General features: G+C 39.4%; 1 protein-coding gene across 1 annotated transcript; it reads right to left on the reverse strand.

The window, feature by feature from the left end:
* Nucleotides 1-10,281: 10,281 nt before the first annotated feature.
* LOC119568947 lies at nucleotides 10,282-26,593 on the reverse strand. The gene is made up of 3 exons (XM_037917336.1): nucleotides 26,430-26,593; nucleotides 12,956-13,118; nucleotides 10,282-10,494 (listed from the first exon to the last, which is right to left on the reverse strand). Exons 1-3 carry the CDS (start codon nucleotides 26,591-26,593, stop codon nucleotides 10,297-10,299), a joined length of 525 nt encoding a protein of 174 aa, XP_037773264.1. The 3' UTR covers nucleotides 10,282-10,296.
* Nucleotides 26,594-27,584: the final 991 nt, after the last annotated feature.

The following is a 27,584-nucleotide window of genomic DNA, read 5'->3' on the forward strand; positions in this document are numbered from 1 at the left end:
AAAAGTCCTGAATTTTGGTTTTGGGTCCGGGAGACTCTGGGCTGGGGCTTCCCCTCTTTGCAAAATCACAAGAGCCGCCACAATGATCCAAGGACTCAGATGGATGGCAATCGTCGCAAAGTCAAGGTCAGCCCTTTAATTTTCCCTAGTGTTGCTCCCCTGCTTTTTTTATAGCTTTGCCCATTTCCAGCCCTAAAAGGTTAAAAAGTTTGGTGCAAGGAAGAGCCTTCCTCACCCCGATTAAAGGGAAAAAGTTCGACATACCCCCCCACACTTTACACCCTTTTCAGTCCCAGTATAGAGGCTTGCTATCAGGCCAATAAACTGTGTCGGAATTCCCCCACCTCAGGATCTCCCCCTAGCGCTTCCGAGCACAGAGTCAAACCCTTTCTTGGGTCGATGTAGGCTGCGAGCAACCCGACCAAACTACGACGGGGTTTCCCCAAAAACTCGAAGCGTGTTTGGGCTATTTTGGCTTTCCAGGAGTAATCCAGACTGCTCCGGGCTCGATGCCTCAGAGGGTTGCGGACCGTTTTTGAAGAATGTGGGCGAGAACCCTTTCCCGGTATGCGAGCGGTAATGCCCGGGATTGCACAGCCCAACGATCCCCTTTCCCCCTTTCCCAAAAGGGATGACCACGCCCCCCAGCAGGTCAGGGGGAATGGGACCAACTGCCAAAGGAAAACAGAGTGTCAGCCCCCAGCCTAGGTTTAACCCCAGCCTTTACAGTTCACGGATATCCACAACCTGCACTTTCCCTTCTTCACTTGGAAAAAAAACCACCTAACCTCTGTTAGGTTTTTAGGGGTTTCCTCAATGAGGTGGGGTCCGGCACAGGACCGACATCCTTGCTCCAAACAACGTTGGAGGGGTCCCCAGGTAAAACTGTTCAAAAAAACTCACCCACGTTCACGAACCCAAAGATTGAGATGATCCCCCATCCCTGATCGGACTGCAGTATCTGTGAGGAGGGCTTTGGGTTCATTTTCTCAGGCCTTGGAGGCAGGGCGAAGGTCATTTTCCAAGAAATGGCCTTCGACCTCCCAGCAGATCCTATGGACTGTTCCTTGTCCCTTCTCAGCATGTCCGAGCTCTACGCACCCTGGAACGACGCAAGATTTACCCCCTTCCCGGCCTTGCGACCGCTTTGTGGCCCCTAATGTCTCCAGGGGGAGGATTCTGCCTTGTCCCTTTTAGTACGCCCTGGATCCGAGGCTTCAATGTTACCGGGTTTAAAAATCCCAGAGCAAAATTTGGGGCCATCAGTTGCGGTTTCTGGAAAGGTCAGAGACGCCTGGTAACCAGGCCACATCCACCCCTCCCTTAGCTGTAAATGAAACCTTTGGGTGGCCACTGGGGGGACGGGAGTTTTTTAAGTGGACCCGCAGGGTAGCCCCCAAAAAGCCTTGGTTGGTGCCCCAGAAATCGGCCTCCGGTAAACCCCCGTTTTGGAGGGCCCCCCTCCGTGCTAACAAAAAGTGGCATCTCCGGCCCCAGTACCCGAACGCTGTACCAAATCCGCGTCGGTTGGAGCCTGGTACCAGGACCCCGAGATCCCCATTTTCTGGGACCCACAAAGTCCCGGGGGAAGGAGGTATTCCGCGGGTGGATCACTCCCGACCTGGGGCCGAAACATCCGTACCCTCGGTCACGCCGATACCGCATTGAACGCCCAGAACAATGCGAATGTCCCCCGGGGCAACGTCTGCCACAGATCGAGTTTTTCTTTTAAAAACCTCTTCACATGATTTTTTATACTCAGTAGGGGCGTTCAGCAATAAGAGACAAGAAGCCAAAAGCATGCTTCAGCCAATCCATGTACGCCACAACCGGTTCACCTCGTACCGCAGCTGAAGTCGACTGGAGTGGCTATGGCTACACCCCGGAGGTGGTGACCACCCCTGCGGCCCGCCATAGTAGGGGTAACCACCCAATGACCGTGCCACTACCGGTCTTCCACCCCTGAGAGGCAGCCACCTCAACTCCCAGTCGCTTTAATTCCACACAGCAGGGTAAAGCTCTCCTGCCGAAGGACCCGAGTTCCAACGCCCTACCCGGAAAACACCCTGGTTAAGCCCGGGGGTCACTCCGGGCACGCCAATCGGGCCCCCCCCGCCAACACAGCCCCCAATAAAGGGGCGGCAGGCTGGGGAAACCCCCTATCCCCCTGTGGGGTTCCGAGGGCTTTCCCCCCAAGCTTCTGGGGGTTTTCGCCTGCCCGGGGCGCAGGCGAGAGTAAAAATCTCGTTCCCGCCCGCACCCCGCAATTGCCCTCCCACGGGACCCACAGCCCGCCCTTTCTTTCTGGGTGGGAGGGACAACACCCCCCTCCCCACATTTCCATTTAATGGGCGTTGCAGAGGGTCTTCGGGGGGAGGGGGGATGGAAGGCCCCCTCCCCCCCAGCCCCCCATTACCCCAGGGGCTAGGGGGAGGAGTTTGGGAGAACCGAGGGTTTTCCCCACGCCGGTGGGCCCTAACTCCGTACCTCTGGGGCCCTCCTGCTGCTCCGAGATCCCCCACAGATTTAGTACTTTAGTTTGACCTGGTGAAAATATCTGCTGAAATGTGTGTGGGGAGGCATACTGTTGACAAATTGTTCTGACTGCTCCAATACTGACACTGTTAGCAACCATGGTAATAATAAGAGGGGCCCCAGGTTTGGGAAAGGACTATGTTGCAGTTAACATAAGAGCACCCTTGGTGGCTGCAAATGCATGTTGAAGGGTAGAGTCTCACCCAGCTGCTTCAGTTTTCCACTGAGGGTATTGTAGAGGGATCCCCAGAGTTGACCATGTCTGGAAATAAGTTGCTTGGTGGTGGAGAATGTCTTGAATTTCTTTACAGCCTACACATTGGAGGAATAAAGAAAAATTCAATGTAATGCACAACCAAGCCACTATTTCAAAGTAGTTACAGGAGGCTCTGAATGTGCTCAAGGTGTAGGTTACCATTTAAGGTCATCCCCATGGTCAGCACAATAGGGGAGGCTGCTAAGGATAAAACTCCATAGCCACTGATAGGTTGTCACTGAATTTTGGAGGCTAGAGGTGAAGTGAAAGAAGGTGTAGATTCCAAGAGACATGACAATTGTCGTTTTTTATACATCTCTTTTATACTGATTTATTAGAGGATTAGAGACTGTAGCCAGTCACTGGTCTCCAGCTGCACAAGTTATCTTTAATCCCCTGCAGCCCCTTTTATATGCCCTAACATATATCTTAATAATCTTAGGGGTCCAATCAAGCTACAACAGCCAGGAAGATGCTATTGTATTGTTGTTTCACCTATTAATAAACTGTATTTGGTAGCCTTAACCCCTTGGATGTGGGTGTTTCCCTGCCTGCCTGTGGCCCAAACTCCAGGCATAAGCCTTCTTGAGTGCTTGTCAAAGACTCCTTGCCTCCCCTTTGCAATGTTATTATCTCTTTTTCTGCATAACTTTTTGTGCTTTTGTGCTATTTTCCAGTGTCTATATTCGTCATATGGTATGCTGTATCCAGATTGCAATAGACTGCTTTCCTTGCAGTTTCCATATTATCTCTCCAGTCCATATTATCTCTAGTCCATAACTCAGTGCAATAATAATGAACAATAAATAACATTTTCTTATTTGTGCATTTCTTATTTTTTCATATTAAATTAAATTTTCTGTAATACAATAGCTCCATCGATCACAGCAGGTAGGAAGAGAATCATGAGCATGGAAATAGCATCCTCCCTAGAGTCAGCACTCTTCCAGTCATTCCTTATTCGTTAGCAATAGGAGTAATGCAAGAACACCTTCCTAAAGGCCCATGAGTCTAATACCCTCCAAGAGCTTTGTGCACTTGTGGCGAGTCATTTGCATCACCCTAGCCTTCAGCCAAAATTCCATCACCCAGTCCTCAGCAAAATTATATCTGACGTGATGGTCATGTTAACTGGATCCAAGGTTAACCCCTAAATGCGCAATTCCTCAGCTAACCCTTCCCCCAGCCATGATTGTTCATTATGTTTAACTGAGATTTTGCGCTTCGCGAGCGTCACTTTTTACGGGTTTTGTTTTGGTGAGGAGCGCTGAGAGAGACCGCGGGCTGAATGTACGCAGATGTAGACCTAGCCTATATTAAAGCAGAATATCTTGTAAAGGCTTTGATTTGCCTTACCACACCGATCCAGAAGCTCAACAATGGAAAGCAGAGCGTAGTTGGTGGTAAGGCGAAGCAGATCATCAGTATTACAAAAGATACAAGAAGAAAATATGAACGGCAACGACGATGGCGGACGGGCGAGAGTCCCTGTTTTCAGCGAAAAAAGATCGTAACGATCGCTGGAACAAGAATTGAAAGCATGGCAGCTTATCACGAAATAGGGAAGAAAAAAAAAGCTGTGATGTAGCCCGTCATTTCCGGAAGGAACCCGAGGTGAGGGGCAAGTTTTTTGAAGAAGTGAACATCGAAGAATTGGCAAACGGTGATGGAATGGGGGTTTTTTGCTTCAACACATGGACAAGTGGTACAAAAAAGACGAGATGTCAGCAGCGTACAGGCATGGACAAGGTTTGATAGCTACAAAAAGAAAAAGAAGACACTATGGAGAAGTACATTTTGGAATTTGTGAAGAGAAGTTGCGTTTTGGGCAAATACAAAGTGAGTATACCAAAGTGTATTTTAGCATTCAAGCTATTAGACAATAAAGGGCTAGAAGTTAAAGACAAACAAATAGTGCTGACGCAGTATCCTTCAGTGATCCAGATAGGATTTTTGATTCCATGCAGCAAGCCCTTATGAAATTTTTTGGAAGTCAAGAAGTACTGTCTTTGGGTGCAGTTTCGGGGAGTAGTGGGAGTGAAATTCCCTGCAGTGGTTGTAAATCTGAACCCGTTTTTAACACTGAGGAGGTGAATGTGTTACAGGGGGAAGAGGATGTGGTAGATTTAGAGGCAGAGGAAGAGGAAATATGATAAATATGATGAATAAACTGAGAAAAATGAACAAAGAAATTCTGCTGACAAATATGGAAATACTAAAAAGTGCTATATCTGTGGATCAGAGTACCATATGTCTTCAGTCGGTCCGAGAAATGTGTAAGTGAATACTACAATGAGAAAACAAAACAGGAGAAGAGTCATATACTGTGGTTGACAGTCCTGGAATGATGTCAGTGTTAATGACAGAGATTATAAATTATGCTATCCTGGACACAGCATGTAGTTACTGTGTTGTGTATCGATTGGTTGAAATCATACATACAAACTTTCAGAAGACGAGAAATTGAGAATAGAAAAATGAAAGTGAAAACTACATTAAGTTTGGTGACAGTAATGTGTTTAATTAAGTCAATAAAGAAGGTGAAATTTCCAGTGAACATCATAGGTGATAGAGCAATATAACCGCCGATGTTGGAATTGTTCATTCCCCTTCTGTTTAGCAAGAAATCAATGAAGAGGGCACAATGAAACTAAAATTGGAAAATGATATTGCAGTAATACATGGAAAAGAGGTGAAATTGAGGGGGCATTTTCTTTCAGGTCATTATTGCCTTCCACTAAGGGGAGAAGGAAGCTTGGAAGAAACTGAAGAAATAATGTTAACTTTAGGACTTAGTGACAAAGAAAAGAAAAAGAAGATTGAAAAATTACATCAACATTTTGGTCATCCCACTTCCAAGAGATTAATTCAGCTTTTGAAGGATGCAGGCATTGTTTGATGAATTATGCTTCATTTATGTGAAGAGGTGTTCAGATAGCTGTGAAATATGCATCAAGTAAAAAAAGACACCACCCAAGGCCAATTGTGAGTGTAAATATGGCAAAGGATTCAATGAAGTAGTGGCAATAGCCCCTAAAAAAATATAAAAAAGGAGAGATTTATTTCCTACATATGGTGGACATGTCAACCAGGTTCTAAAAATCATGTGTGACAAAAAGCAAAAAACCCACGAGATAGGGAGAAAATTATAGAGACATGGTTAGGGACTGGTTTAGGAGCTCCTGTGAAATTTTTGTGTGACAATGGTGGAGAGTTTGCCAACAACAATTCCTGGAAATGTGTGAGAATATGAACATTCAAGTGATGCATACTGCAGCATATTCACCTTCAGTAATGGCCTTGTGAATGGAATCATGCAATTATAGATGAAATGGTGGTAAAGATTATGGCAGAGCAGCCAAAATTTTCTTTAAAAGTGGCTTTAGCATGGGCAGTCAATGCTAAAAATTGTCTCCAGATGACAGGGGGGTTTTTGCCCTTATCAGCTGTTATGGACGAAATCTCAAACTACCATGTACCAGAGTGATGAACTCCCCGCACTGGAAGGTACAACATCTAGTGAAAAAGGTTGCAAAGCACAATCAATGCTAGTCACTCAGCAAGAAAAGCTTTTATTTCTGCTGAAACCTCTGAGAGAATAACAACGTGCTCTAAGACACAAAGTAAGAACCACTGGTAGAGTCCTTAGAAGTGGCAATCAAGTCTATTTTAAGAGAGAAGAGCAAAAGGAATGGAAAGGACCAGCCACCGTTATTGGTCAGGAAGGAAAAACAGTAATTTTGAAATATGGATCCAATATTGTAAGAGCGCATGAAACAAATATTCAAGAAGTTTTCCCTATAGTTTTGATAGAAATACTGAAGAAGGCAGAAATGCACTCCTTGATATGGGGAGGCAGAAAAGAGAAATGGAAGAAAAAGCTAGGAGTGAGAAGAAAAGAGACAGAAGCAGTTATAAATTCAGCAGGAAATAATATAGAGAATGAAAATTGTAGTAAAACAAAGGGAAAAAGATGGTATAATTGTTAAGAATATTCCAAGGATTGGACAAAAAGTGAAAATTTTTACCAAAAGAGTCAAATGAATGGCAGACAGTAACTATGCATAGTCAAGCTGGAAAAATCTACAGGAAAATATAAATAGTGGAGGAATATTGAGCATCAAGATGGACACATATCAGCCATCAACTGGAACGAAGATGTAGAAAAAAGGTTACCAATATTGGAAGAGAATGAAGTGCAAAAACTCAGTGAAAAAAGTCATGGCTTGTGAAAATATGAAAAATCAGGAACTTGAGCAAAACAAGAAGAAATGACAAGTTTGGAAAAGGTTTGGTGTATATGAGGAAGTTCCAAACATGGGCCAAAAGGCATTGTCAGTACAATGAATAGTGATAGAAAAGGAAAAATGTGATAAGAAAAAGAAAATAAAAGCTCGGCTGGTTGCAAGAGGCTTTGAGGAAAAGGAGGATATTTTAGTCAGATTCTCCTACGGTTAGCAAAGAAATATTAAGGACTTTTCTTGCTATTCTATCTTCAAAAAAAATGGACAGTGAATTCAATTGACATTAAAGCTGCATTCCTACAGAGTGAAATGTTTAAGCATGAAGTGTATCTTGTTCCCCCTTTTGAAGCAGGTCGTGATGATAGTGTATTATGGAATTTGAGAAAAAAAAGGGTATATAGTCTCAATAATGCAGCTAGGAAGTGGTATCTCGCTGTTAAAACTTTCCTGTTGAAGATGGGATGTAATGAGGTGAAAACTGACCCTGCTGCATTCTATTGGTATTATTTAAGGAGAATTATGTGGGGAAAGTTTTTAATGCATGTAGATGATTTCTATGGGGAGGAACAGAAAGATTTGAAAAAAGTGGTCATTACCCAAATCAGAAATAATTTTTAGGTTAGGGAGCAAAGTAATATTACTTTCAAATATATTGGATTAGATATTGTACAGAATGAATATGGTGTTACTTTGCATCAAAAGGAGTATTGTAAATCTTTAGAATCCATAAAAGTAAGTGCTGTGAGGGGAACTAAACAAGAATATAGAGTGTAATGTAGAAGAAAAGGAGAGTTTTAGGGGTCTAGTTGGCCAACTAGGATGGTTATGTACTAATGCAAGGCCTGGACTTAACGTAGATGTATTGGGAAAACTTAGCTGTAAAGTAAATAGTCTCAAAGTAGAAGATCTGATTGAAGCAAAAAAGTGTCTAAGGAAAGCTTGTACTTTTGAGAAATCAATGTACTTTCCAGAACTTGGGGACATATGCAAGTATAATTAGTTGTATACAGTGATGCTTCCTATGCTAATCTCCCTGATGGATATAGTAGTGCTGGGGGATTTGTGATTTTTCTTGTTGTTTTCCTTTGTATTGGGAGGCAAAGACAATAAGAAGGGTTGTGAAAAGCATTCTCGCTGCAGAAAACACTAGCAAACTGCTGAGGCAGTGGATATGGCCTATTATCTCGGAAATATGTTATCTCAGATATTATATGATGAAGAGAGAAAATTACCTGTGGAACTATATGTAGATAACCATTCACTTTTTGATAAAGTATACTCAGTGAAAAACGTTTCAGAAAAGAGATTGAGAATTGACGTAGCTATTCTCAAAGAGATGGTTCAATTGCAGAGTTGAAGATATTTTGGGTGGATTCTAAATCACATTTAGCAGATGTATTGACAAAAAAAGGAGTAAACCCTATGAAAATAGCTAAAGTCTTTGAAAGTGGATATTTACAATGATAAAGTGGATCTGAGTTGTTTTGATTTATGAAAAAAATATTTTGTTTATGTTTTTGCATCCATATAATGTGGTGTAACTTTGAAAGCATTTATTTTGTTTAAAAGAGAGGGAATATGTTCATTATGTTTAACTGAGATGTTGCGCTTCGCGAGCGTCACATTTACGGGTTTTGTTTTGGTGAGGAGCGCGGAGAGAGACCGCGGGCTGAATGTACGCAGATGTATGACCTAGCCTATATTAAAGCAGAATATCTTGTAAAGGCTTTTGATTTGCCTTACCACACCGATCCAGAAGCTCAACAATGACAAGGGGCAATTTTTTATATTTCACAAATGGTACAGTTATTTTTTTGGTGTTTGGATTTTGATTTTACACACCATGATTATGAGTGAAATGGTTGCCAAGCAGCAGTGACAAAATTTGAATAGTTACTATGAAAAACAAAAACAGAAAATGGGAAATGAGAGCAATGATGTTCATATGAAGTTGAGAGGGGGAGAGTTATGGAAGCAATCATGGGTGGGTCATGGGACCAGGGATGAAACCTATACTTGTGCAGGGGGAAGGAGAGATGTAAGGGGTAAGGACAAAAAAATTCAGAAGGACCAACAGGAAGCCCCTCTAATACCCTGCCAGATTTTTGTGTCCTTGATGATCTAGCCTCTGCATACTCAACATTAAGAATTATAGCACATTCAACACAACTCCATCAGTCTTTATATTAAAGTATACATGACATGTCAGTGAATACAAAAAAATTAGAGGCAAGGCCATGGATCTGCACCTAAGTATCAGCTGAGGTCAAGGTTGGGGATGAGAGGAAATGGCCACTCTGCTATATCACTCTATGGTTTTATATATAATTTCTCTACAAATATAATCCTAAAATGATAAGAATTGGCATATAAATACACATTCAAAAAGTTGTACTAGACAAAAAGGAAGAAATTAGTATAATATTAACATATATCAAAGATATAGGCATTGAGCATTAGTTGGAAATCAATAAAGAGAGCTTTGCATAATGGGGTTATACCATTTACTTCACAAAAGAGTAATAAAAAAGGGCACTACCAACTTTATCTCCCACTTTGCCTACTACCATGGAGTCACATAAATTCTCAAAAATCACAAGTAACTTTTTTTCATAATTACATGACTGCATTACATCATCACCATATGGGTGATCATGCTGATGTCCACTATAATGAACATCAGCCATTGAAGATCATTACTGGGGACTCAGAAATAACTTGAATTTGAATCACACTTTTAGATAATGAACACCTTCAGATCCCAAGTTACAGAACATGCTTTGTTAAATCTGATATCAGGTAGTTGAAAAAATCATTACAGACACCAGTTATCATTTAATGCAAAATCCTATCTTGACAAACATAATGTAGCACCTCTGAGGCTTCTTCCCTTACACACCCCTTTAAAAACCAAACACTTATCCATAATAGATTAGCATACATATTTGAACATCAAGATCTTTATGAACATAAATATATAAACATCCAAACTTGTATATAATATATACGAGGATATTAAATGTATTACAGTCATACATAATCTTTAATAAAAACTGGTATCAAACCAAAAATCTATTTTAAAAACAATATTGCTAACATAAAATGCTTTCCATTTCACACCTCAAGCAGACATGACTCAAAATAAATGCTTCTGCTGCTACTCCTCACCAGCCTTATGTATTTCACTAGTGATTAATAATCTCAGAGGTGCCTTACCACAAAAGGTAAGAACCTACATCAGGAAAACTAAACAGAGAAAAATCATACCTGGAAATAATTAGGCTCCTCCTCCTCTTGCATCTCCGTCTCCTGTATTTTTCTCTGTTGGCTTAAGCGGTACTGGTTGATCTGCTGTTGCAACAAGGATTGCTCAGGTGATAGTGAAGATCGGCCTCCACCATCACTGACTACAGACGACGGTACATCCCAGGAGTCCCAGCCGCCAAGTCCTTCATCAGGCTGTTCAGAACTCAAATTGATCAGTAACACGTATATCTTGTTTAATATTTCCTTAAAACAAAACCTGAAAGTCCTTATAAGACTAACAAGTAAACTATAAATTATGCTTACAATATACTATAAAAAAACTATACTTATAAAACTGTAATAAACAATACTTAGTACAGAAACTATAATAAACTATACACACATGGCAAAGTGATGGTCATCTTTAAATTTTTTGATATGCTGATTCACACAATATACAGTTTAGAATTATATAAGCAATACTGACACAAAAAATAATTATAGATTTTACAACATGCAAAGATATCAAATGGCAAAATGAAAAATCAGATCAAACGGATAAAAAACAAACAAACTACACAAAATAAACATGCTGAGTGATAAATAGCAATTTCAAATCATACTTATGTTTTTCTTTTCATAGACTATGTTTGCTTCCACTATTTTTTTTTAACTTGAGCAATTCTTTTGGGAAAATCTATCATTTTCATAACTGCCACAGAGGTACATGAGTGATTGCTCTCCCCATGCATACTAAGCCACAAACCACAAACAGTGTACTCAGCCACTACAGTGAAAAATCAGAAGCACTGGAAACTATTTGTTCCTTACTGCCTACAATCTTGGCCGTGGCATATAATAATTTTCAATATAGTTGAAAGAAGGTTTAAACCTACTTTGAAGGGCTGTATTTGTATCATACAAATATTTAGCATGCACAACATAGTACAGCATATGAGTTGTGTGTATCACTGGCATGGCTATGGACTTTAAATACAGAAAAATATCGAAGACAACATATACAAATAATCCACAGACAGACTCAAACTTGACTCTGTAAACCCATAAACACCCTGAGTGCTTTTGTACATGCACTCCCCACTTCTTGCTTATCTTTTTTCTCTCTCTCTTTTTTACAAACAAATTACTCTACAAGTGCTTAGTCACCACGGAGTCCTTTACTAGGTCTACCTGACCTCACCTGTTTACCCCATTCCTTGAATTTGCAGGGAAAAAGTTTTTTGTCATTATTATAATTATTTTCATTATCAATACTATTATCATTATTATCACTGTTCCTACTATTATTATTATCACTGTCACTATTATTATCATTATCATACTCAATATCATATCATACCAATATCATCATTACTATTAACACCATCATTGTCTTTGTCATTACCATAATCAAATTATCATTATTGTTATCATTACTATTACTATGATAACTATCATGATTATCATCTTTCCCCATTATCATGATAATTATCATAATCAATACCTTTGATGATGACTGTTATTATCAATAAATTCATAGACCATTGGTTTTTAACCCTTTTAGAGTCATGGACCTTTTTCAACCATGTTGGCCCCACTTCCCAGAAATATTCACTAAACACAACTTTAGATGAAAGTGTTATTACGTATTTTATCTACTGAAATTTGTTTATTGCTACATATGTGGGATAACAAAATATTATTAACTCTAAAAGTAAACAATAAAAAAACATTAAACGAATTTTAATTTTTTATTCTGATCCTCACAGACCCTCCCCCCCATCTCATCCATGGACCCTCTAGAAGTCCATGAACCCAGTTAAGAACCCCTGGTCTAGGCTATGAAATAAGGACATAAGATCAAATACAAAACACAACAAAAATGGCTAATACAGATAAATATTCTGCACAGAATGCACCTAGGTTACCACTGTGCATGGCAGATTATACAACCATAGAACGTGAAGAGAGGTTTTTGCATGCATTGCGGCGAGCCGAACGCCACCCTGGTACACTACTTGGAGATTGCGTGCACACGAAATTCCTAAGACAAACCCCACAGAACACAGCCGTGGCTGGTAAAGAGATTTGCGAGATCCCTTACACCACGGCTACGGGAGCGCCTGCTGGCAATCCCACCGCCACGGTAAGCACCGAGTGTCAGACCAAAAAAATGAGACAGCCTAAAAGCTGACACGGGGCGGGCCATAAGTGAAAGGCCCGGGCGAAGCCAGAACTTCGAAAACCCTTTCAAGCAAGCAAGCAACAGTAAATATAGGAAAAAAAAACATTGTATATAATCAAAACACCTAAAAAAAAAACAATAAGGAATAAATAAAGTTAAAGGTTACAAAAAACAAAGAGGTGCAAGGCAAGTAGTTAGCAGAGGGCAACTTGGCCCAACAAGCAGTAACAGAAATCATATCCCAAAAAGAAATCCACCAAAAATACACACACGGCATAAATGGTTAACAACCGATACCTGAATATTAAAAAAATACTAGTAGCTACATTCATTCTACCTTCAAAGAAATTACCAGTTGTAAAGCTATCCTAAAGGCTTCAGGGCCACACACTATAACTTCTCCCTGTTGACTACATTCCACTATATACCTACAGGGAAAAAACAACTCTGGAAAACACTTTACCCATAATAAAAGATGCAAAATCCTACCTGGCTGGGAGCTGAATTCAATTCTCCGTCTCCCGTGACAGCAATGGGAAGGTGAGCATCGGAGTGCCTCCTCTTGCGTACACAACAAAAGCATCTCCTTACGAGGCTAAGTATAAGCAAAAGTAAGGACTTCACTTTCTTCACTGCAATCATCAGAATCATCCTGAAAGAGGATGAATTTAGATACAATTCTGTCAGCAAATTTGTTAACTTATATCCTAAAATACAAACAATTTCAGTTTTGAAAAAGAGAGAGAGAGAGAGAGGAGAGAGAGAGGAGAAGAGAGAGAGAGAGAAGAGGAGAGAGAGGAGAGGGGAGAGAGAGAGAGAAAAAGGAGAGAGAAGAGAGAAAAAGAGAGAGAGAGAGAGAGAGAAAGGAGAGAGAGAAAGAGAAGAGAGAGAGAGGGGAGAGAGAGAGCAAGAGGAGAGAAAAAAACCCAGAAAGAAAGGAAGAGAGAAAAAGACAAAAAAAAAGAGAGAAAGAAGAGAACAAAAGAGAAGAGAGACGAGAAGAAAGGGAAAAGAAAAGGAGAGGGGAATCCAACATTCTCCAGTATTTACAAAATCTGAAAGAAAAACCCAAATACAAATTCCTGTTTGACTGAAATTATTGAATCCAAAAAGTAAACAATTTCAGAAAAATGCCCCAAACATTTTGGGCCCCCCACACCAAGTATTTAAATAAAGGATTCAAAAACCCCTTTAAGAATTAAGAAAGAAAACCTAAGCTATTAGAAAAAAATTATATCAATTTTTAAACACTCTTGTTCCCCCTAACACATAAAAAAAATTCTAAAAATTAATTTAAAAACCCTAAATAAGCAGAGTTTTAACAACTAAAATAACCAAAATTAATTTTCTTTTATCCCAAAAACAGACCCAAACAAAATACCCTAATTTTATATCCGCAACAAACAAAAAACCAACCCAAAACCCCGAATAAAATATCACACTACTAGACAAAAACTTTCAGACCTTTGGGAAAACAGAAAAATCTGAAACCCATCAAAAACTCTTCTCAATTTGAGCGGATGACTGTGAAGGATTTTTTCTTATTTTTTGGGCCCTAACCCAAAACTTGGGGGCCCCCCGGGGAAAAAAAAATTAAATAATTTTAAAAATAAATATTTTTTTTTGAAAGGGGAAAAAAAGTTTTTTAAAACCTATTTTTGAAGGGCTGTATTTGTATCATACAAATATTTAGCAGCCACATAGTACAGCATATATTGTGTGTATCACGGGGCATGGCTTGGACTTTAAATACGAAAATATGAAGAAAAACATATACAAAAAACCCCCAAGACAGACTAAAACTTGATCGAAACCCCCAAAAACACCCTGAGTGCTTTTGTACATGCCCCCCACTTCTTGCTTATCTTTTTCTCTCCTCTTTTTTAAAACAAATTACTCACAAGTGCTTTCCCAGGACCCTTTAACTAGGTCTACCTACCTCACCTGTTTCCCCTTCCTTGAATTTGCGGGGAAAAATTTTTTTGTCTTTATTAAATTTTTTCTTATAAAATACTATTATCATTATTATCACTGTTCCTACTATTTTATTATCACTGCCTATTTTTCTTTATCATACCAATATCATATCTCCCAAATATCATCATTACTATTAACCCCATCATTTCTTTGTCATTCCCATAATCAATTATCATTATTGTTTCATTACATTCTATAAAACTTCATGATTATCATCACCCCTTATCATGAAAATTATCATAATCAATACCATTGTGATGACTGTTATTATCAAAAAATTCATTAGACCATTGGTTTTTAACCCCTTTTTTAGAGTCAGGGACCTTTTTCAAACCTTTTGGGGCCCCCACTTTCCCAAAAATTTACATAAACACAATTTTAGATGAAATGTTATTACGTATTTTATCTACTAAAACTGTTTATTGCTACTTTGGGAAAACACAAAAATTTTAACTCTAAAGAAAAACAAAAAAAAAACATTAAAACGAATGTTTTTTTCTTCCTCCCCGCCCCCCCCCCCCATCTCACCCCGGGACCCTCTAGAACCCTGAACCCCCTTAAAAACCCCGGGGTCTGGCTATAAAAAAGGACAAAAGATCAAAACAAAACAAAAAAAATGGCTAATACAGAAAAAAATTTCTGCACAGAATGCCCCTGGTTACCATGTGCATGGCAGATTTAAAAACCATAAAACGTGAAGGGGGTGTTGCATGCTTGCGGCGACCCGAACCCACCTGGTACACTTTTGGGGAAATTTGCGGAAAAGCATTCCCAAGAAAAAACCCCACAGAACCAGCCGCTGCTGGAAAAGAGTTTGCGGATGCTTACACCCGGCTACGGGACGCCTGCTGGAAATCCCCCGCCCGGAAAGCACCGGTGTCAACCAAAAAATAGACGCCAAAAAAAGCTGACACGGGGCCGGCCAAAAGTAAAAGGCCCCGGGCAAACCCAGAACTTCGCAATCCCCGAAAAGAAAGAAACAGTAAATTAGGAAAAAAACATTTTTTATATCAAAACACCTAAAAAAAAAACAAAAAAGGAATAAAAAAAGTTAAAGGTTACAGAAAAAAAAGAGGTGCAGGAAAGTAGTTAGGGGGGGGAAAACTTGGCAACAAGCGTAACAAAAAATCATACCCCAAAAAACACCACCAGATACCCCGGGATCAAAGGGTTTAAAAACCGATCCTAATATTAAAAAAATACTAGTACTACTTCATTTTACCTTCAAAGCAATTACCGTTTTTAAAACTATCCTAAAAGGGTTCAGGGCCAAAACACTATAAATCTCCCCTGTTTTACTACATTCCACATATACCTACAGGAAAAAACAACTCTGGAAAAACTTTTTCCCATAAAAAAAATCAAAAACCTACCCGGCTGGGGGCTGAATTCAATTCTCCGTCTCCCGTGACAGCAATGGGGAAAAGGGGACTGAGTGCCCCCCTTGCGACCAAAAAAAGCATCTCCTTTCAGGCTAAATTAACAAAGAAGGACTTCACTTTCTTTACTCAATCACAGAACATCCGAAGAGGGGTATTTAGATACAATTCTGTCACAAATTTGTTAAATTATCCTAAAAACAAACAAATTTAGTTTTGAAGAGGAGAGAAAAGAGAGAGGAGAGGAGAGGGAGAGAGGGAAGAGAAGGAGAGAGAGAGGAGAGAGAGAAGAGAGAGGGAAAGAAGAGATAAAAAGAAAAGAAAAGAAAAAAAAAGGAGAGAAGAGACAGAAGAAAAAAAGGGGAAAAGAGAGAAGAAAGAGAGGAGAGAGAGAGAAGAGAGAGAAGAGAGGGGAGGGAGAGAGGAGAGAAGGAGGAGAGGAGGAGAGAAAAGAGAGAGAGATAAGAGAGATAATATCACTACATATCCTTCTTTCATGATTATTTAGAAATGTTTTCTGAATGTAAGAACAAAAGTACAAATCAATACAATGTAGACTGACATCTAATATGATGAATCCAAAAGTAGAAGCAATTACGAAAAAGAAGTGAACCATCAAAGTCAAAAATGTTGAATAGTGGGACATCCAAACATCCAAGTCATTTTACAAAATACATGGATACAAAACCCATACAGAATTTTCTGATAGAAAGAAATTTCTCTGAAGTCTCATTAGAAAAAAATCATATACAAAAAATTTAAATGCACACACTTCTTGCCTCTCCCCTCAACACAGTACATGAAAAGAATTCTAAAACTTTAAATGAAATTACAGAACATAACAAGCTAGTTGTTTAAATTATATCAATTTCTAAATAAGCTCATAATCTAATCAAAAAAAAAAATTCTGTCAAATTATTTATCCCTAAAATTAATCAGATCCTCACAACTAGGAATACCACCTTATTTTCTATATCCGCACACAAGAAAACCCAACCCAAACCCAAATACCCCACAATATATATCACAGCTACTTAGACAAAAACTTTTCAGACCTTTGAAAACAGAAAAATCTGAAACCCCATCAAAAACTCTTCTCTAACATTTGGAGTCGGATGACTGTGAAGGACTGTATATTTGACCTCGCCACAGATAGTATCTAATATTATATAAAATTTTTATATATATTTTTATATATATAATATATATATATATATCTATATGATATTATTATAAAATATATATATTATATAGTAATATATATTTATATATTGTTTGTGTTAGATATATATATTTTTATATATTATATATATATATAATATATATATTATTATATTATATTTATAATATATAACCATAGGCTACATCTGAAGGGCAGTATATATCAGATAAATCTGTGGGGACCACAGTGTATTTGAGGATAAGTGATTTTACTGAGATTATTCATTTGTACTAATTATGCTTGGTTGTGCTAAATCCAGCATATCGTCTGTACAATCTATCATCTAACACCATTTGTGCACATTCACAGATATCTAGCAGAGAGAGACTACCTATGTTGTGATCAATGCACAGCATAAATGGTAAAACTCTTTCAAAAAGATCCAGCAATTTTCAATATTCTAACTTATGTTCAAAATACGATTTCTAACTCTATGAAAGTAAAGTATCAAAAGAAAAAATTGTTGCATCTGTGTTACTAAAATTTACTGAAAAGGGTGGGGATATTCTTAAAACGATAACAACAGGAGCTTCTGAAACCTGGCGTTGGCCCATGCACTCCCAACCACTACTTGAGGGTAAAAACATAAGCTGGGAAATGTTAATTCCCTCAATCATGCAAATGAACCTTTGGCCAGACAATCCAAATCATAAACCCCAATTGTTTCCCAAATGCCTATAAAATTTCCATATTCATTCGCTCACAACAGTTACCCAACACACCATCACACAAACGTCTAGGAATCACACAACAGCCAACACGAAATTTAACTCACACATAGACAACATACCACATACAGCAAACAGAATACTGGTTCCAGGGAGGAATCTACACTGTTGTACACAAGACACCAAAACACACAGCTACTACATTTTCCGCTCAACACTGGAGTATTGTGAAGCAGTGTGGGACCCTCACACGACACTACTAGGAAATTAGAAAAGATTAATACTTCAGCAGCCAGATTCATCGAAAGCAATTACACTAAAACTCCTGGCATTACAACACGTATTAACAAAAATCACACATAGACACCCTCAAAATATGCAGACAAGCACACAGATTTACAACTGTTTTCAAAAACAGATTAACAAATTTTTTTCAAAATCACAGTTTAACAAATTTTTTCAAATCACAAACAATCAATTTGACACAAACAACAAGATTATCTACGCCACACAAACCAACAAATACACAAATGCTCACAACCCAAATCATAACATACCTGCCAATACAGATTCTTACAAACACTCATACTTACCACACACCATTCATGACTGGAATAAGCTCCCACAAAACATACACTCAAATGCATATGCATTTCACCAGCTTACACTAGTACATCTAAGAACACATACATAATACTCCTAAGCTTAGCTACCCCTCCCCACCCCCCGACATCCCATACAAGATGATATGCACTCCTTTCTAGCCCCCATGCTTTCACACAGTGAGACTGAGAACTGAGAATCTCTCTGAGCTGGCTCAATGCATGAGGCACGGGTGCAATTCTCACCTGGAAAGGGGTCCGCCATGCCAAGGTATGTATGGGCATACCATCTATCACAACTGGGTTAATTCAAATAAATGGGTAATCTTTTTACCATGGGCTGCGCACCCCTCCCTCCCCCCCATGCAAATTCTATGACTGCTGTGGCTTATACTCTCTTGGCACTCTGGCAAAGCCTAACAATTCTTTGTCACATAATTCTGGCTTAGACTTGGACTGGCTCCTTATGGCATTACTTCAACCTTGATAATAAGCAGACTCTACCTTTGGTTATTGTTTTACCGAATAGAGTAATAACAATGCAGGTACAACTGCAGCAGCCTCATATTTACCACGAAATGACAAATATCTGCTGCATGTCCCCCCGCGAAGTGACTAAGTCGTGTTTTCCTTAAGTGGGCAGAAAGTGCTAATAAAGGTCGGGCATAATACAAAGAGGCCTGCCCCCCCCCCCGGCTAGAAAAAGAAAAAAAAAAGAAAAAAAAAAAAAAAAAAAAAAAAAAAAAAAAAAAAAAGGAAAAATTAGGTTTGGAATTTGGGTTTTTGCTGATACCCGGGCTCTGGGGGTGCTCGCTCTCGCAATAATCCCCTATTCTAAGAACTACAAAATGGAATTTTTTTCATTAGCCTCCCGGTGATGAGGGAAGCCTCACATCAAGGGCTCAACCCTTAGGGTGTTTGTTGAAAAGCAATTGGGGGTTTTATCTTGCCTTTCTGTGTTTTCTTTTTTAATAGATTTTTTTTAAAATTTTTCCGTGGGAATACCTCTTTTTTTCCTACCTCGGGCAACCCTTATACAAGACTTCCCAAAATTGATAACGGGAGTGAAGAAAAATTTTAAAAATTAAAGGGTCATGTAACTGATGCAATTAAATGTTTCCTCACACTTCTTCCTTGTAAACGGATTCTTCCCCGGGTAAATTCCCTAATCGTTCACGATAATAAAAAACAAATAAAAGCTAATAAAAATTTTGGTTAAATTATCCTGCCAAAGATATCGTGGGGAAACTCTACCAGCCCCTTTTTTTTTCCCCGTATTTCCTCTCTTCTTTTATTAATTTTCCATGAGTGCCGACCCGAAAAGGGGGGCGTGAGGCTTATTTATTGCGTTAAATTAGAAAAAATTTAAATGAGAGAAGAGAGGCTATTGCTTACTTTTTCTTTTTCTTCTTTTTGGGGTTTTAACTATTGTATAGTCAATCCCCTGCTCTTTTTTTCTTCTTTCCTTTTTTTTTAATTATCTCTTTTTAGTTTTTTTTTCCTCAGGAATATTTGGGGTGTTTTAATTTTGGGTATTTCTTAGCACCTGTGAAAAATTTCTATTTGGGGCGTTTATTTTGTTTTTTTCCCAGGGCTTCCATCAATTCTGTTCTGTGGAGTGGAAATCGGGGGCATTGTATATTATATTTCTTTTTTTTCTTCTGGGTTGTGACACCTCTGCATTGAGGGGGTCTTTGGGTTTTTTTCTTCTGGGGTTTAATTTTTAAAGGGTTAAAAGCAAGAAATGTGCTGACTCTAGGTCATGTATACATAATTAATGTTAGGGAGGGGTTGAGTTAGTGATTAGTTGTCAAAGCTGGAAAAAGGGAAATTGGTGAGTGAAAGGGTTGGGGTCGGGTGGGGTAAGGAGTTATGTTTTTGGGGAAGAGAATGGGTTTTTGAGCAAAAAGTGTGGGTTCTGAAAGGATGCTGAAAATTTTGGGAGTTTAAAGGAGGAGGGGGGGAAAAGCAGGGGGACGGGTTTTTCAAACGTGGCCGACAATAGATGTGTGGAAGGGGAACATTACTTTTAAAAAGAACAAAGTCATGGGGGGGGAAAGGGGAAAGAAACTGAAATCCTGTGATCCAACGTGAAGGAAGATACGAAAACTGTGAAAGGGACATTGGTTTAAAAGGGGGGTGTGACATAAGTGTTTTCTGTTGAAAAGTATGGATGACATAAAGGAAATGTGGGAAGGGAACAAAATGATAATTAGATTGGTTTTGGGGATGTGTAAGAAGGTTCTTAAGGCATACAATAGAGGGATTAAAAAGGGGAAGGGATATGATGGGGGTCAGGTCGTGGGAGCGGAAACCCAAAAAAAATTCCATGAAGATATTTTACTTTTACTGATATAAATTGTAGTACGTTTGGGAAATTTTGGGGGGGAAACGCTAGAGGGGGGGGAAAAAACTGAAGTCTGGGTGGGAAGGTTGGAGTTGGTTTCTACAGGGGGGGGTATTAGGAGTGGGGGTCTGAGGAAAGGGGTACTGGACATAAGGGGTTCCCTGTGTTCCAGGGGGGAGTAGAAGGATGAGGGGATGGTGGGGGGTTATGTGGCGGGTTTAGGTCGGGGGGATGGCCCTTTTTTGGAGGGGGGGAAGGATTGGGTGTAGGGGGGTATCTTAGGAGGGGGATGGATATCAAGGTTTTCCCTTTGGTGTTGGAAGGGCGGAGGGGTATTGGAGGTTGAGTGTCAGTTTTTTAGAGGTAATCTTGAAAATTTTCAAAGTTTCTTCTGAGGGGTTGGTTGGGGATTTTTGGGGATAAAAGGGTTTCTTTGAGGGGGGGAGAGGACTGGTGTCTCAAGCAAGGAGCAAAGGAAAGGGGGGGGTGATTTTGTGGGAGGGGGGGAGGGGTGGCACGTTTGTTCTGTCGTTTGGGTTTGCGAGGAGGGGGAGGGGAAGGTTTGGGGTTTTTAGTGGTATTGAAGTACTGTAGTAAGATTTGGGGTGTCCCGGTTTTGGATGGCAAAAAATTTTGACGGGGGAAAGTAGGAGGTAAAGAGGGGGGGGTTGATGTAGGGGGGGGGGTGGGTTTAGGGGAAATTTGGGAGAGGGAGCGATTACGGATAAAAGGGGTAAAAGAAAACCCAGTCGACGTGCTTTTTTCTGGGGTTTACGTAGTGAGTCCCAAATTTGAATCTGGAGTTTGCACCTCAGTCAAATTTGTAGGGGGGGCAGCCCCATAAATACTTATGGGGCCGCCACAGTTGGGACTGTGCGTGATTGTGCAGGCAGTTAGATCGGGTATGGGCCCGGTTGGGGACATGTGGGGATCTGGCGTTGGGAAAGGAATGTTTGGGTGGTGTCCCAACGCCAACGTTTTGCACTACGTGGGAGGAGGTTGGGATGGACGAACGGGGGGGATTCTCCTCCTATGTAGCGTTTTAAAGGGAAGGGGCTTCTATGGGAAAGGGAAATTTTGGCTATGTTAGTGGGTTTTCTTTTGATGACTTCGGGGGGGAATGGGTACATTGCACGATGTTGCTCAATTTTGTAGACAGGCAAATAAACTCTCCCAGTCTACCATCTTTGTCATAGATTGGGCAATTTGCGGGGATTGAAACGTTCCGGGCAATTTGAGGTTGGATGGGGTTTTTGCAAGGATGGGGTTCCATATAGGTTTTGTTGTTTTTTTAATGCTATAGCTTGGTTTTCGATGTTCTGTACAAACGGGAGCGGGCCCCGGGTCGGGTACGGAAAAAGCTTTACCTATTGTTTTTGGGGAAAATTGTTGGAAGAGAGGGGTGTTGTCAAAGGGGGCTGTGGGAGGGATCACAAAATCGGGCCCCCTTTGGGTGCCGAAGAGGGGATTCAAAAATTGTTGTAGAATAGGGGTGGTCAAGCGGGGGGTGAGAAAATGGAGAGTGTTGGGGAGGGAGGTTTTTGGGGAGGTGGCAATAAAGGGTGTAAAGGGATTAAAAGGGGGGATGGGGTGGTTTGTTGAGGTTGTGGAGGGAGAGGTGTTGAAATTGAGCTTGCTGGGGGAGTGGAAATGTTCTTAAGGGTTGATTTTGGTCTGTACAGTAGGTAAATTGATGGGGGGTAGTTATTGCGTGTTCGGGGCCGTGGTCAAAAGGGGAGCCTGGGGGCGGGGAAACTGGGGGTTTCATCTTTGTGTTATTTTAAAAAGGGGCAAGCCTCATTGCCCCCAAAAGTGGGGATAAATTTTTCATTTTTGGGCCCTGGTAAAACCGGATTTGTTGGGAAAAAAAAGCCCCCCCCTCGGGCCCCTTGAGGGTGGCAGATAACAATCAGGGGAAAACCGGCCCATGGCTCCCTCAGGCCGTTTGGGCTGGGACAAATCAGCTTTCATCCTTTCAGCACGGCTCTCCAACCTTTAAGGGGGTGTAAAGGGTTTTGGTGAAGGGACAGAAACGAAAGGGGGGAAGGGAAAAAAAAACCTGCAAATTAGTTGGTCGAGGGCTGAGTCCCAAGGTTTTGGGGGGTTCCCCATCATTGGGTCCCCGTCTCCGCCTCCTAAGGCCCCCCCCCTGAAACAACGGGCAATTTTGGGGGGGAATTCTACTTAAAATTTTTTTTCCACCCTTCATTATTGAACTTCCTGTATTTTCTTTTGTGTGTGTTTCATAATTTGGTTGCCGTCATTTGTATTTTTGGAGGGGGTCATTCCTGATTTTGTGTTTGTTTTTATTTCTAATGGCTTAGTTCTGGGGACCCTATAACTAAATCTTTGTGCTCCTTTCCTGCTTCGGGTCAATTCTGGTGATTGTCCAGGGGGGTAATAAGCTCAAATTATTTTGCGTTATAAAATTGTACAGGTTTTTTCCCCGTTTTTGTTTCTGTTCTTATATTGTTTTTTGGATTCCTAGTGGATGGGGGGCTTAAGTCCCCTATTTAAATTTTGGGGTTTTTGTACTGCTCTTAAAATGTTCTATTTCTTGTTTTCTTATTTTACAGGGTTGTAATTAAACAGTTATTTTACCCATTTTTTTTTGTAGCTAATTTTTTTATAGCTATTGTTTCTATCCTATTATTTTTTTTTTATTAAGTTTTATTTTCCTATACTCTACTTTTTGTATGGATAGCTAAACCTCCCCCTCTTTTTTTCTGTTCTATCTTTCTCTATTATGTAGTCTTTATTTAAAATTTCGTTTTCTTTTAACCAGGTCTCGCAAAATGCGAATTTTTTGGGGTTTTCTTTGTCTATTAAAAACCTATTTCAATTTTTTATTTGGGATGGCCCGGCCCCCCTTCACAAAATTTAAATTTATTCATTTATGTATTCTAATATTTCTTTTTTTATTGGAGTTCTTCTGTTATTTTTTCTGTTTTATTGGATTATGGATTTTAAATTTTGGCTACATTTGATATTAATTTGACTATTTTTTTTACAATATTTATCCTATTTTCTTTTGGGCACCTTTGTTCTTTTTTTCTGGTTTTGATGTTACTTTAAGGGGTTTTTGGAAGTGACCATGTTGGGGGGAATTTTCTTTTCAAAGTTTTTTGTATTTTGATCAGGTTTTTGTGTTATTTCTCTTGTTTTTTCAGGTTTTTAATTACGTGGGGCTGGTGTTTAGATCTTTTTGTTTGGTTTTGTTTTTTTTTTGTGGGTTTTTCTGGGGTGGTGTTATGTTTTGTTTTGGGTTAATGTTTGTGCAATGTTTGTGTTATATTTACATTTTTTTGTTGGATGTTATTTTATTGTTTTTCTGGTTGTTTTTTTTTCTGTGTTTATTTATGTATCTCGCTATGGTTATTATAGTGTTTTTGTGAAAAGTTTTTTCTGTTTTTTGTGTTTGGGGGTTATTTTTGGTAAGATTTTTTTTTCTTGGTTGTTTGGGGTTATGTTGTTTTTTTTTATTTCTTTGGGCTTTTTTTGGGGTATTGGGCATGATCAAACTATGCGGGTGGTTCCCATTACAGAAGAAAAAATAAGAGGGGTTTTTTTCGTCTTTGAATACCAATCCTTCTTGCGTACCGCCCTTGTCCCCAAATTTTTGCATGTTTTTCAAGAAAAAAAAAAACTGTTTAAACTCGATAATCCAACGATTTCGCGGCTTTTTCCGAATTTTGGGTTTGTTTTCTCAAAAAAAAAAAAAAAAAAAAAAAAAAAAAAAAAAAACTTTTTTTTTTTTTTTTTTTTTTTTTTTTTTTAAAAATTTGCCCAAAAAGAAAAGGCCCAAAATTAAAAAAAAGCCGCGATAATCGCGCCTTTTTTGATACGCTTTAAATTGATACCACAAAGTTTGGTCGAATAAACTGTGAGACGAGGGCGGTACGGGAGCTTTATTTTTTTATTTTTGAGAAAAATCCAGTTGAAAATTGTGATATTTATGTTATTTTCTGTCAGTATCCTTCAATGAATTTTATGAACTGATTCTAAAGAAAGTACTTAATTTTCCTCTAAAATAATGTAAAAAGAGTGATCATATGTTAATTGGGCCCTCGAGTTATGACGAAATGACATGAGTTCTCCCTAAAAAATTTAGGAAAATCGTAAGGTTTTGGTTACCTTACCTGCCATAGACGTTGCTACTGGGGGTCTCACACCACTTGTATTAGTGTTTTCATGCATGTACATGTTTTTACATATGAAAAACTGCTTGTTAAATTAATGTACCCATGTGACACAAGTGTCTGTGTACAAAAGTGTACATGTGTACACATGTGTGTAAATACGTGTACACATGTGTACTGGTGTGTGTAAATATGATTGTATGTGTATGCAGACATGTGTATGTTGCCCTCAAAATGTTGTTTTATATCTATACTGTGTACTTATGTACATTTATGTGTACATTCTTCTAAGAAGTTGGCCACGTGTAACACAGAAGTTCATATGGTTGTGTGTGTGTTTGAATGTCTACACATGTGTACATATTTGTGAACAGGTTTATGTATTGTATGTGTACATGTATATACATGTGTATGCATACATTTACGCATGTCCGTTTGCATTCGCGTATGTTTTAGTAGGCCTACCATATGTAAAATATATATAGGCTTTATATATTTTTTCAATGTCCTTTTTTACGTTTGTTTTGTATGTATATAGTAATAATCGTTTTATTGTTATTTTTTTTGTTTTCCTTACTTATTCGGCCCTCCAATGAACACATGCACATGAATATATGATGCTAGAACAGTTAATCCGATGGGCGACTACATGTGAAATAGGCCTAAAATCCTCGAGTTTCCACAGAAGCAGCCGTTATCACCCGTTGACATAGATCGGAAACCATTTTCGTTTATTTTAAGGGGTATAGATACGCCATTGGTTTACATATTATAACCGAAGTCTGAACTTTTCATATCTGATGTCACGTCGATATCGCAATATATTCACCGCATTTTATGTCTAAAAAAAAAAAAATAATAAGATTGGTTTTCTTTTTCCCTTCATTTATTTTTTTTATAAAACCAAAAACATGGGAGTAATCCATTTTAATATGACACTCTTAGCCTCCTCCGTTCAGTTTTTTAGTAGGTAGTGTCAATATACAATGTCTCATTCCCTTTCGCCCTTACGGCAAATGTGCATAAGGGTGAAAGTGGGCCGATCGGCGATTGGGAGGTGTGGGGTTACGCCCTTGTTTTTTACTGCCTAATTTTTCGCTGCCGGACCTAATGATCGGGTAGGTAAATTTTCCATTCGTATACGTATTCGAAAATGGTTATAACTCATTTTCGACCTCTGCAGCCCGAACCCCCCCCCTCCCGATCGGACGGTCCCCTTAAAGTTTTTCCATCTCCTAAAATTCTTAAGGAGTTTTCTATGATATATTTTTGAAATATGGATCTATTTAAGGCATCCGTTAATTTTATTGGGTTTTTGAAGTTTGAAGTGGTTTCTGAACTGATCATATGAATAAATACTACATGGTTTTGTTCTGTTACTTGCGTTTCTGATGCGTGAAGTTGTGGTTCCGTGTTCTGTCTGCCGGATTTCTTCGTTGCGGGCCTGTTTGGAGTATGGGTAATCTTCGCTGTCACTGTCTCTTCGTCTGCTGATTTTTTGGTGATCGATTTCTACCATTTGTTTTTATCAGGCAGATCGCCTGGATCTAGTTCAAAGTTGAGTTCATAAGTTTTCACTTTTAAGATTAGCACGAGCTCGTACTGACTGTTAACAGTATCGTCCCTTACCTCGAAATCCTATTAGCATTACCTTCCATCAGCTGAGTCTTCTGCTGTTGTGGAAGGTGTTCGACTTTCAAAATTATCTGCGGGACCCATATATCTCCCTCTTCCATACTATTTTCAGCCTTATTTTGGAAATCTCTTTGCTTAGAATTTAATTCTGTTATCATTGAGAGCCTGTTTATGACTGGGAAGACGTGAAAATTCTAATTATTCGCTGCATTTCGCAGCCCAAGTCAAAGTTGGAAAACTCGTCGAGAGAATCGAACGTACCGGATTCATCCTCTCCGTTCGCATAAAAGTAGTTAACATTTTTTGAATCCATGAACGCAAACTTTCCATTTTAAAAAATCTTTCTTTATTTATTTTTTATGCTGTTTTCTTAATCGTTAATTCTGATGATGTTAATGTGAGAGAACTTAACTGCTTCACAATTTTTTTACTGATATTCCTATAGTCATTTGGCTTCACTGTGAGGTTGTTAATATCTCCTGAAAGAACAGCCATTATTATCGCAATAAAAACGGTACTGATAACGACTATTATGGCACTGTTGCAAAATCCGTATTAGTGATAACGAAACTGGCAATGATAAGAATAAAGAATGATAGCAACCAAGTCAATGCAACTACTACTACTACTACTACTATTACTACTACCACCACCACTACTACTACTACTACTACTACTACTACTACTACTACTACTTCTTCTTCTTTTAACGGTAGGTTCATGTCTGAGCCGCCGTGGTCACAGCATGATACTTAATTGTAGTTTTCATGTTGTGATGGCTCTTGGAGTGAGTACTGTAGGGTCCCCAGTTTCCTTTCCACGGAGAGTGCCGGTGGTACCATTTAGGTAATCATTCTCTCTATTTATCCGGCTTGGACCAGCACTGACTTGGGCTGGCTTGGCCACCTAGTGGCTAGGTAGGCAATCAAGGTGAAGCTCCTTGCCCAAGGGAACAACGCGCCGGCCGGTTACTCGAACCCTCGAACTCAGATTGCCGTCGTGACAGTCTTGAGTCCGACGCTCTAACCATTCGGCCACCGCGGCCCATACTGCTACTACTACTACTACTACTACTACTAATAATAATAGCTATAACAATAACAACAATGATAATGATCATCATCATCATAATGATAATATTAATAACAA

This window comes from Penaeus monodon, unplaced genomic scaffold (genome assembly GCF_015228065.2).
Source record: "Penaeus monodon isolate SGIC_2016 unplaced genomic scaffold, NSTDA_Pmon_1 PmonScaffold_1172, whole genome shotgun sequence".
Lineage (NCBI taxonomy): Eukaryota > Metazoa > Arthropoda > Malacostraca > Decapoda > Penaeidae > Penaeus > Penaeus monodon.

Excerpts from the sequence above, each read along its gene's own strand:
- LOC119568947 (XM_037917336.1), bottom strand. The coding sequence starts at position 26,593 with ATGATAACAGAATTAAATTCTAAGCAAAGAGATTTCCAAAATAAGGCT. Across the intron at positions 13,119-26,429 it reads AATGCTAATAGGATTTCGAG|GATGATTCTGATGATTGCAG; the intron begins GTAAGGGACGAT and ends ATCCTCTTTCAG. Across the intron at positions 10,495-12,955 it reads TGAATTCAGCTCCCAGCCAG|CCTGATGAAGGACTTGGCGG; the intron begins GTAGGATTTTGC and ends AGTTCTGAACAG.